The sequence below is a fragment of the Rhopalosiphum padi genome, chromosome 2 (genome assembly GCF_020882245.1).
Source record: "Rhopalosiphum padi isolate XX-2018 chromosome 2, ASM2088224v1, whole genome shotgun sequence".
In the NCBI taxonomy this organism is placed as follows: Eukaryota; Metazoa; Arthropoda; class Insecta; order Hemiptera; family Aphididae; genus Rhopalosiphum; species Rhopalosiphum padi.
In genome coordinates this window covers 10,074,866-10,087,541 of record NC_083598.1, presented here as the reverse complement: position 1 = coordinate 10,087,541, position 12,676 = coordinate 10,074,866, and the positions used below count along the sequence as shown (strand labels likewise).

Here is a 12,676-nt window from a genome sequence, read left to right as displayed (position 1 = left end):
ACATCAATTATAGTTCTCTATATACCAATCATATAGACCAATAATAATATAGTTTAATTTTAGGTCAGTTGACGTTTATACATACTCCAACTAGTATTTAGTTAATGTTATTCTTTTTAAACTCCGCCAAATTGACCATATTTGTAGAAATGTTCCAAATTTATAAACAAAACGTATGTACATAATGCACTCATAAAAAATTGTATCGTCTGATATATTACCCAATATTGATATTTATCATGTCAAAAAAATCTGCGCTGAATTTTTTGTTTTAATAGTCAGAAATATATACTAAGTTTATAGTGTTTTTATACTGTTTAAAAAGTTATTTAAATGCATAATAGGTATATTTAAATATGAGTAAACGAAATGTGTGAAAGCCAAAGATTTTACCGCTTTAATTATATAATTTTTTTTGATTTTTATAAAATTAGTTTTAATTTAGATATTGTCTATAGTTCAGTTATGATTACTTCTGGATTTTGATTTTATTCCAAACGAATTTATTAAATATTTTTCTCATACAGTGTTTTTGCATCAGCATAAAATGTACTAAACGAACAACAATTTGAATTTACCGTTTTGTTTATGGACATTTATAAAAATATACAACACTCGTAGTATACTCTACGGAGAAGCGCGAGAAAAATATATTAAACTTTTGGTTGTATGTAAAAACTATAAACCCAAGTTTTATTAACTTTAGCTGATATATCCTGCAGGGAAACAAAATAAAAGATGTTAAGTCTAGCTAGTTTTATACGGGTCCTGAACGTGATCTTTATTTCTAAATACATTTATTGTAACGTAAGTGGATTTGTCTGAACAAAATTAAACCACAGTCAAAGTTGTTGTAATGAATTCTTGAAAATTGTTAATAAGATATTTTAGCGTTAAAATGGTTGTGCGTTAGAAACTTGTTTTGAATTGTATTAATATAATAATATTATTATTATTTGCTAACAACACGTAGAAAAATAATCAAATTATAATTTTCTTAGTACCTATTAATAAATTTATTTAATATACAAACCTGTAAATGAAAATTAGAACTTCAAAACTCGTTTCCAATGAATTTACATATAATGTGTAAATAATTTCAATGTCGAAAACCGTCAAATATATATTGGATGTACCACACAGTTGTAGAAAACGTTTAATTTGCAATTTTTTGCTCATTTCCTTATAATTAATCCCTATAATATAGTCTTATTTAATTATTCTATACTGTCAATCAACGTCGATATTTACCAACAGTAACCATTACTGTTGTTTGATTGAACTTTGTTCATTAAAAATTGCACTTAACGCGAAATGCCTATACGATATGGATATAATACATCGATAATGTGTGTATATCGTTTATAAATATCAACACAATGCGACTAGACGCATTGAAAAATATATTAAAATAGCTGTTTCAGCACTTTATTCGAACCATTAATTACCATCCATTAATAATATGTACAAGCATATATAATGTACCTATATTGCTCACGGGCGATGCGATCGATGGTAGACGCTTTTTATACCAGAAAATAAAATACTTAAATATGGGTGGCTTTTGATAGAACATTTAATCTAGTTTATAATCACAAATAAAAACTAAAAAATACTTTTTAAAATAACTGAAAAATAATAATACAAAACACCGAGAATAATTACATAACACAAGTTTTCGACAAAATCAATTTTTTTTTAATTGAAAATTTTTAAAAACTTGAATTTATTACCAAATACTCATACTAGTATTTTCTGTATATATATGGTATAATTTATAGATCATTTTGACTATTTTTCAGTTATTTATAGATATTTTAAATTTTAAATAATTTTAAATTTGTGTTGATATTTTTGTTTCCAAGTCAAAAAGCTTGAACATTACATTTAATATATAGTTCTTTAAAAGCTATTCATACAACATATTGAAACTACATTTATCCAAATTATTTTTAATAAGCTTTATAAGACGTAAACTTAACGTAAAACAACGATTTTTTTTTTATTTTACCGTTACTTGTTTTACTTGAAATGTTTATCAATTATTTATATATGCGTTTTCTATGTATTCGTGTACACAATACTTTTTGTATATATTTAAACTAATTTTAAGCTATTTATACCATGAACTTATTTACACAATTGTATTATACATCACGCGTTAGGTTAGACTTATCAGTTAATGTCAATGATATATATATATTATATATAACGAATGCAATGTTTTTGCCAAAAATTAGTTCAATCTACCGTATTACTAGTTGAAAAATAAATTACCATCACAGTAATATAAATGAACTATGAACATTTCTTAAAAATAAAAGTTAACATTAGTATCCTTTAAAAATCGTGTTGCATCAAAATGTATGTAATTTTTTCTCGACGAATTCAAATTTAAAACATCCATTAAAATAATTTACTCAAAAACGAGATATACCTATACTCGAAACCACTTAAACAACTAAACAATTTTCCTGGTTTTCTTATGTATTTAAAATTCTGTCAACACTATTCTAATAATGAGTACAAACATTTTAATATTATAAATATTTTAATTGTTATATATGTTATTAATATCATGATAAACGTAATATAAGAAATAATGTTATTTTTCATTGGTTTTCTATTATGGGTTGATAAAAAAAAATATTGGACTAATTTTTTATTTACTTGTCTTTAAATTAATGTATTTATAAATGTATGATGATAAATCTTACACCTGTATGCGTATGTATGTTCACAGAGAGTCTAGACAAATGGGAGAGGACTGACAGTGGCCGATGCCCTGGAACCCGTATCGTTCGATGACGGCGAAACGATTGTCAGACAAGGCGAACAAGGAGGACGATTTTTACAATCGAAGGAACGGCGCTCGTCCTACAGCAGAGGGTTGAAGGAGAGACTCTGATCGAAGTTGGCAGACTCGCACCGTCCGACTATTTTGTATATATACTTGCCTTCTATATATTATGTATATTGTATACAGTGTATGTATACTATAAGTATAAAAATGTATAGGTACTTGTGACGATAACGCACTCGAGTTAACGAGACCGCCGACGGTTACGTTTCGCGAGAAGCGAAACTCGAACGTTGGAGTAAAAGGGCCGAGAGTGGGGTAGAAATAAAATTATTGACTCCACTTTAGTCTTTCTTCTAACCCCGCTCTCCTCCTCGCTTCTTGTATTTTTTACCCTCCCCGCACACACACTTCCTTACTCACCCTGATATCAACACGCCGTTATGATATGCATACACGCACAGTGTATGCATGTAATACGTATATGCATAGGTGGCGCGCAAAAGTCGTATGATAATAATGAGTCAATCGTTACTCCTAAGGGATACCAATAGATTCCACGGAATTTGGTGCCGTCGATCAATTATAATTTATATAACCGCATCGGTGTCGATTGTACTCGAAATATATTTTTGTTTATAATGCATACATTAAAACTAGATGTAATAAAAATAATAATTCGTGGCTAACCCCACGCCCTCTCTGTGTATAGTGATTCAAACAGACACGACAGTGTTTAAATAGTATTAAAAAAAAAATCGTATACCGATATTTGTAGAAAACCAGTGAAAGGAACGCAATAATTTCAATAGATAAAAGGGAGAGCGTAAGTGACTGTTTGTCACCATTGTGCGCCCCCGTATAGAGTATAACGTCGTCGGTCACGCTTGACGTCACTACAGCAGATCTGTGCACAGGACACGCGTCCGTACAAAGGACTTTGTAAATGCCAAGCCATGTCGCCTTCGGGTCACACAATCTATCACCGCGGTACGCATCTGTAAATGTTGATTATATCGTCGTAGTGATGGTGTGAATATATGTGTTATATATACGTACGGTAATCAATAGGTACGGTATAATAATATGTATACGACCACAGTATGTGCATGTTGACGGTCTACGCGGCCATACACCGGCGACTGTTGACGTTTACAATTATTAGTGTTTGGTAAATGTTGACCTCACTTGAAGCGCGACACTATAAGATATTTTCAATAATATTAAGACGTTTTCGTTCTATCGCAGGGGCAGTATAAAACAACAGGGGTTCAGTATAAAACGCAATTGATAAATAATAATGTAACTAAAAAAATTGAAGTTGTAAGATCGGAGGAATACTTTGCGACTATAAGTTTCAGGATAGTTTTCACCGTGTTTGTGATAAATAAAGGATAATCACGATATAATAAATGTGTTATTATGTTAAATTATTTATTTATCTGTATTTGATTATTTTGTCTATTTTATCTTTACCTATTTGTTTCTCTAATAAATGACCCAAAATGATTGGTAAACGTCAACACTCGCAGTCGGATATCTTATCGCATATAAACGCGTTACGCGTGTTCGTCGCCGGCGGATCCAATTTTAAATTCTCGTCACGCGCACACCGGATTATAGGGGCTTTTCGTCGGTATCCGGCGAAGTGAACCGCGTAGGTATTGCGCGTAGCTATGAATGCTGATCTCCGTCCGCCCGAAATTCTACGGTCTCGATGAAATGTGACGAAATCGCACGAAAAACCTTGCCAATCGCTGCGGTTCGATCGCCGTCTGCGTCAATTGAAACTCGGACCCGACTGATGCGATGAAAAATTACGCTCGTTACGAGTTATTGCTCGTTTCATCTCCCGTCCCGCGTAAAAGGGCGGCACGGTTCCAACAGCCGTCGTGTATATATGTACGACGCGTCTAATGTGTTCAATTTGTATACTTCCAAACCTACTGTCGTATGTTGTCCACCGGAGACTCACATCGATCGGGCGCTGCGCGCAGGACATCCGATATAGATTGCAGACGAAAAACGCCGTTTATTCGTGTCGTTGATTGAAATGCGCGCAATAACCTCATACCGTCGCCGTTTACGCCGCCGGCTAATTGATCAACATCGCTAATGATTGCAATATTCTAAACATTCTGTTTCAGGTGAAATTGCACTGTTACTAGACCGTCCACGAGCAGCGACCGTCGTCGCCAATGGTCCGCTGAAGTGTGTGAAACTCGATCGGGCCAGGTAATGTATGATAATATTATGTTATTTAACCTTTCTAACGATGAGTCGGGCGAAATCCATTATTTTTGTATACCGGATATCTGGTGGGTGTTAAAAGCCTCCTTGAATGTTATACGTAATGCGTCACAGAACTCTTTAAAATCTTAAAAGTCTGCCTGGAACAGGAGATATATTGATAACAAGTAACTTCTTCGTACGTTTGAGTCGTTTAAAATAATATATTATAGACCGTAATTACGGTGGGAATCAAAATGTTTCATATTCTTGAACTAAATATTGTACACAATGTACGTAGTTTATAATATATGTATTTGAACGGAAATTCTATGTATGCCTATTTAGAATATATATGAATCAATTTATTGTCTTAATGGCCGATTTTAATATTTTTATAATTCTTAAATACTTGGAAATAAAAACTTGTAAATATAATGTAAATTCAAGTAAAATCATTTTCAAAAAGTACTCAACTCTGTATCGTTTTTAAATAAACCAAATAGTTTTTAAAATGTAGTACTTTAATAAAAATAAATTTCATTCTTGATCACTTTTATTTTATTTTTACCTAATACTAAATAATCGAATATATTTGGGTTAGTTAGCCTTTTATTCATTTTATTATTAACAAGTTAATTTATTGTTTTTGTTTTGCGTATATTATTTTAACTTGTAGATTTGCAACATATCACATACATAATCGCATTTTTCCTTGCTTAATGCTATAGTATTCGTTTACCTATAAACTTCTACTGAGAAGATAAATTAATTAATACAATTTACAAAAACTATAAAATGTATAGTTTTCCTTGAATTATTTTGTTAAAAGCTTTTTACTCTAAAATAGAACTTAATCTTGTCTCTGCGAATTATTTACTTTTTTTTTCCATTGTGAACATTTCCTTTAGTTCAGTTCAAGAATTTTAACCGAACAAAACGATTTATATTCCATCCTCTTAAAATATATTTTGTTCGAAAGTTCACTGTTATTCATTGCGTATTTATATAAGTAATAGTAATATAGATTTGATTCTTCTTTTGTAATTATAAACTTTATAATAAACAATATACATATATGTATAGTTTGTATGTTTAGAAAAATACGAAAACATAAAACCATGTGCATTTTTCTATATGAGATGTGGTCATCACTACTTAGATTCATACTAGTTGAAATTGTTTTTAAGTCGGTGTCTCGTATAAAGTGCGAAACGATAAAATTGTTCTGTGGATGACTTTTCACTTTTTACCCCCCCCCCCCCATAGTTTATTTGGGTCACAAATACCATCCAATCCAATTACTTATAAAAAACTTTAATATACTGGTGAATATTAAATAGTACGTCACGCAATTAAATGGTAATATCATAATTAAAACTGTGTGTACCTAAGCCCTTATTGTACAAAAATAATATGCACTATGAATTAAAGTTATATTTAAGAATATTATCCCGGGAAAACTCCGCGTATGCGGTTCGATGCAATATTTACGCGTTAAAATTTTTTTTTTTTAAACCTCACGGGATTAAAAGTTTAAATGTGATCTGTGATAGGATCTCGCGATACCCTTCTCCCGAGACATCACAAACCATATTATATTAATATAACTCCAAAAATAGATTGGTATAATAATTCGTTTGTGATATAATATGAATATAAAACTATAATATATTGTATGCTATGTATACTGCATTACCACTTTTTAAATTTTAAATTTTACTTTAAACGAGTTTAAAACATTGAGTTTAACTTCATATTTATTCGTTACACTTGGAAAAATTTTTAACTTCAAAGTAAAAGTTTTATTGTGGCATCATGTGGGGTATAGACGTATTTCATTTTAAACATGGGAAACTTTTTTAGTACCTTATTATTCGTTTTAAGCCATACGCTGTCAATTAATTGTTTACAAATATGTTATTTTTTCATTTTTCTTAAATATTTTAACATAATTTCATGGTAATCATATATCATTTATAATATGCATTATGCATTACAGTTCTTAAATAATCTTTAGGTAATTCTATTTTATATACACAGCGTGTAATCAATTCGTTATAATTTGTGGTATTCGCAAAATTGTTTTTCATTCATCAAATAGTAGATACAGTCTAGCAATCAATACAATAAATAATATTAAGATGATTTATATACAGTGTAAAAAATATTTATAATATGCTCTGGTATTTATTATTTACGAATATAATAACGTCACATAGTAGCAATAATTTATCATGTTCAAACATAAAATACGTTTCTAGTTCATATCATAAAATTGATAGATTGATTTTTGATTCTTTAATTATTTAATTTTAGCAGTCATTTAAATTACTTTTATTAAAATGTAAAAATGTCGAATTTACCACTTCCATAATTATTTGTATGTCTTAAGTGCTACTATTTTCTCTTATAATAAAAGTTTTCTCTTAATAAATAAATAAATAATATTTATCTTATTCAATTTTAAATTTTAAATCGAATTTCCTATTGAAAGTACGACGAACTATCCAAAATTTATAAAACGAGTAGGTATATATTATAGTTATATTTTTAATATCTACATCTTGACAAACCTAAATATTTTTGTCTGTTTAAAAATATTTTGAAAATATTATTCTTTTAGATATATTCCTGTTTTATATTAGATACACTTTATAGTACTTATTACTAAAAATATTTTTGTTTATTATCATAACATTTTTCCTTTAATATCTTTGATTTTAATTAACTATTTTTGCTCTTAACTAACTTGCATTATATAAATGCTATTTCAAATAATAAAGTAATCGCATTTCAAAAATTTCAATTAATTGCTCATTTATTGAAAATATCTTTTGCATACGGATAAAGTAAGATGATTAAATCCGATATAAGACTTCTGTCTAAACAGCGTATATAAACATCTGTAACCTAATTAATGCGTATGTGTTTCATAGGTACCTACTACACAATATGACCTAAATAATTTTAGCACCTCATTGCCAGTGACTTTCACGTATTAAATAATAATTTATTTAATTAAGCTATTTACCTTATCTACGCACACAGAATATTTATTGTTTTTCCACGCCTGGAAAACTTTACCTATACGCCATTTATTCTATCTACCGAGTGCCAGTAAGTAAAATCTGTAAACGACCTGACACTCACAAAAATACGGAAGTGAGTTAATTAATTAAAACTAGTCTTCCGAGTAGAAAATTATATAATATGTACCAAGAATACGGGAAACAACGTAGTAAAATGTTGACGTTCTTCAAAAATGCTTTAGAATTTTTACTAAAACTATGAAAAAACGATTTATAATATTCAAATTGTGCACACGTCATATAACGTGTATCCACTAACCGGAAGTATCAAATTTCTGTGAATGAACAGATTTATTATAAACGGTATGTAATAAATTTATCTTGTTATTTAGAAAAAAAAATTGTTACAAGTTACTAAGCAAATATAAATTGTACTTTAATTTTGCCTCTAGTTGAATTAATTACTATAATTATTACTATAATGCTGAGTAACTATAGTTAATATAAATAAAGTGTTTATTTATTCTAAATTTTACTCTTGGTGAAAATTATTCGTACCTAACATTTCAATTGTTCCAATGATTATTAGAATTGTTTTTTCTTTAATTTGTTTTTTTTTTTCAAATAATTGGTGAACTCGCGTTGGCGAGTCTCAATAATCTTAAAGAGAGATAAAATTATTATTATTTCGACTTGAAAATGTTTTGAATTATCGTTACTCAACTGTATATCCAATTTTCAATTATAGCACTTTATTATTATTTGATATAAAACCTATCCATCAAAATCACCTAAATGCTTGATAATGTGTTATGAAAATATAACGTTTACTCTAAAAAAAAATTAATATCGTGCTTAAAAAGACAAGTCAGACAAGTTTCTGAGATATAATACAACAACGATTAGTGTATTGAATTTTACCAGTGAGAACAGTAACAACAAAAATTTGTCATCTAATAGATCGATCATGATAAATTTCTCTTTTAAATTAAACATAGGTACTACATTTTTTTACATATTTCTATTAAAACGCATCAATTTTACTGACTTGTTGTTAAAAAATGCTTACTATTTCATTCAAATTTCAACAATTAAATTTAAAAATAATACCTTTAACACCTACATTTACTTTCATTATTAACTAAATAATAAAATAAAAAACGTGTTTCTCATATATTTCTCTACGTTATAAGTATAATGAAAAACAAAACACTAATTGAGTGATATACACAGTAAAAAAGAAAACAAAATAGAAACGGGCTTGCCATTATAAGAATATGCTGTATGCTAGAATATAATCTCATGTAAACGAACAATGTTATATAATGTTATACAAATGTTATATTATTATGTTAAATGTATAGTCTATTTTTGTAAAACATGACGACAATTAGACGACAAAAAGGAAAAGAAATGTGGCTTCTAAAGAAGTATCCGAGATGAAAAATATAAATCATAATAAAAGGACATATTATTATTTTATGTATTTTATCCGCATCTTTATTATTATAACACGTGTATAGAAGAGGACGTGGAATTGTCACTAAATATGTACAATACTACTACATAATTAAACGTATTCTTATTTTTTTTTTCAGGTTTGAAAGAGTGTTGGGCCCATGTGCTGACATATTAAAAAGGAACATCACACAATATAACAGCTTCGTATCCTTATCCGTATAGGATTTATATACATATACAACGAACAATAATATTATTATTTGTTTTCATTTTCAAAACTATTATTGGTTATTATTTTATTATTATAAATTTTCGTTGCAGTGTTGTATACTATTAGGCAATTATGATTAAATCAAATTTCGTAATTATAATTTTTGTTTTGTTAACGCGCTATTATTATTATTTTTTTTTATTATTATTATTATTATTATTATTATTATGTGGATAAAAATTGTAAAAAAAAGGACTTACAATATCAATAATATAAATTATTGTTACAAGTCATTTTAAAACTAACATTTACGAAACGTTGTCAGTCAGAAACGAAATAGTAAGTCGTCATTATATGTAGTTCTTTTTGTTTTTCGTTTTCTTCCTTTATGTTAAACTAGTTGATCGGCTCAACTGACTTAAAACCACAAGAATATATCCTGTTCATATAATGTTTAATTATTATTATTATTACATATTATACGCTACTATCGCATATTATTTCTACTGCGTTTTCTCCACTACCATAGTCAACGGTCGGTTAAAGGGTTAACAGTTATACATTATTCAATATTTATATATATTTTTTGTATTCAAATAACGCTGTTGACATTTTGCATTTAAATGTGTTGTATACAACAAAAGTTAATCGACTACGTAACGTATTGTTCCACTAAATAGTATAGAGATGATTTTAATTGTATTATGTATGTAATATGTTTAATTTTTTTTTCCGTTTTATGAAACCAGATGTGTGCCGATATCTTAATTGTTTCGAAAAGTAAAATTATGTATTTTATACACCTGTATAAGTCAAGCACTTTGAAGAGTCGATTAAAAAAAAAGTCAAGAAATATTTGTTTCCGACAATAACAGATTGTTTTTTTGTTTTTGTTTTTTTTTTTTGCCTTTTCGCCGAGATGCGTGTGAGAACATGTTTTGTTTATAGGTACGCACAAAAATAAAATATATACATAGACCCAAATCAAGAACGAGACGTGGTGTTCAGGGGTCGGACGCTGTCAAACAAATGCCTATATAGCATATAATATAAATAAACAAATGTAGTGTCTTCCAGAAATCTTTATAAATGTTCGTCTCATATATTCGTATAGGTAATCAAACACGCATTTTCCTCCCTTACGAAACCCAACGACGACACATGGTCTGAAGGGTCGTAATGAATTATATGATATGTCTGATAAAACTTAAAACATGATATTGTATTTTGACAGCGCATCGCATAACGAAGGGAATTCAAGGTTATAGAATAATGCAGTTTAAACATCGTATCGAATCATAACGGCTCGCCATATGAATAATTTTGATTCACGTTATTTTACCTAATGAATACCGTTATCTGCCATGATTGAAAAAAATAAAACTTAATAAAATGTGTAAATTGCAATTCCGAATTCGGCAATTACATTTCTATACGCAGAAAATGAAAAACGATACAAGTAATTTATATTATTGATTAAGTTTACGTTTTTTTTTTTTTTTTTTTTTTTTTTTTTTTATTTAGAACTTTCAGTATATAACTATTATAGTTCGACAGTTATTACAATATATAATATATGTATAAAAGATTTACAATAAATAGAATCTTAATTATAGCATAATTTAGATAATTTGGTGATTAGATAACAATATAAAATGAAATGATACAATATATTATGGTGGACGTATAACGGTATATGGAATTACAAATTACCTTTATTTAATAAAGCCGTTAGGAGAGACAGGAGGGGTTTTATGATTGCACTGAATTCGGTAATAAAAGATGTAAATAAAGTTTCTATATTAGGAGATAGGTGGGAATGGTTATGATTGGAGGAAGTGGCTTCGGCATATGATGGTTTATCGGTATTGGAATTTAAGGTGGATTTAAGGAAGTTTGTATGAGATTTGGGAGTAGATATGAAATGTTTACGACGAGGTGGTCTGTAATTAAGTTTTTTATAAACGGGACAGCCTTTGTAATTGGCAGGGTGGCTACCTTGGCATAAAGCACACCTGGCCGGAGATTCTGGTGACATAGTGCATACGTCAGATCTGTGTTCTTCGCCACATCTGATGCATCGTGGAATGTGGTTGCAGTAACCCTGAGTGTGCCCGTAAGACAGGCAACGATGGCATTGAGGTGGGCCTTTACGTGGATGGGGCTTTTCGACAACAATTTTGGTGTGCAATAGATACTCGATTTTATATAAATCCATGTTGTTGGTGGCTATTTTGAGGTCGACGAAAAATAGAGGTAGAGGTGATTTATCGGAAGAGCGCTTAATGTTATGAACGTGGGTAACCTGGTGTCCCAGTTCCGATAGAGAAGTAATTATATCTTCAGTAGAGGTAGAAGGGTGGAGATTGCGGATCACCACCCGTAATGGACGCTTATCATACTGCTGGTATGAATGAAAACTGATGCTGTTTTCAATTAGATATTTAATGAGTAGTCTGTAATGCTCATAGAAATGAGTATGGACGATCAGGTAAGAAGGTGTGGTTTTACAGATAAATTCTGTTGTATTGAAAATTTTCATCAAGTTTGAGGTGAAACTGGAAAAATTACTCACGCCTTTGATATAAACTGCTGGTGGTTTTGGTAGGATATTTTGAGTATGTGTTTGAGTTTTGTTTGGCTGTGTGTTGTCGTTTGAGTCTTTAAGTGTGGTGAGAACTGAGTACCGGTTAGGAGTTATGAATATTTTTGATTTCTTATCATCTGGCTTGGGTGAGAGCGAAGAAGACGAAAGATTTCTTTTGCTTGAAGTTGAATTAATTTTAGTTGTGACACGATTATTCGACGATTGGGCCGCCATATTACGTAAACGTAAACGGCAGAAAGTAATAATATAATATTAGCGTATGAAAAACAGATAACGGAGCGAGCGTAATGACCGTGCGTTCATGATGAACGTTATCGCCGGACTGAAGTTTACGT

The 12,676-nt window shown here is 29.6% G+C and overlaps 1 protein-coding gene across 1 annotated transcript in view; it reads left to right on the top strand.

Moving 5' to 3' along the window:
* The window catches only part of LOC132921122 (cAMP-dependent protein kinase type I regulatory subunit), a 73,826-nt gene extending 63,221 nt beyond the window's left edge, over nt 1–10,605 (top strand). The window contains 5 exon segments of the mRNA XM_060983972.1: nt 2,744–2,766; nt 2,768–2,849; nt 2,852–2,944; nt 4,948–5,035; nt 9,660–10,605. Coding sequence (XP_060839955.1) covers nt 2,744–2,766; nt 2,768–2,849; nt 2,852–2,944; nt 4,948–5,035; nt 9,660–9,744 — 371 coding nt within the window. The 3' untranslated portion in view covers nt 9,745–10,605.
* The last annotated feature ends 2,071 nt before the right edge of the window (nt 10,606–12,676 follow it).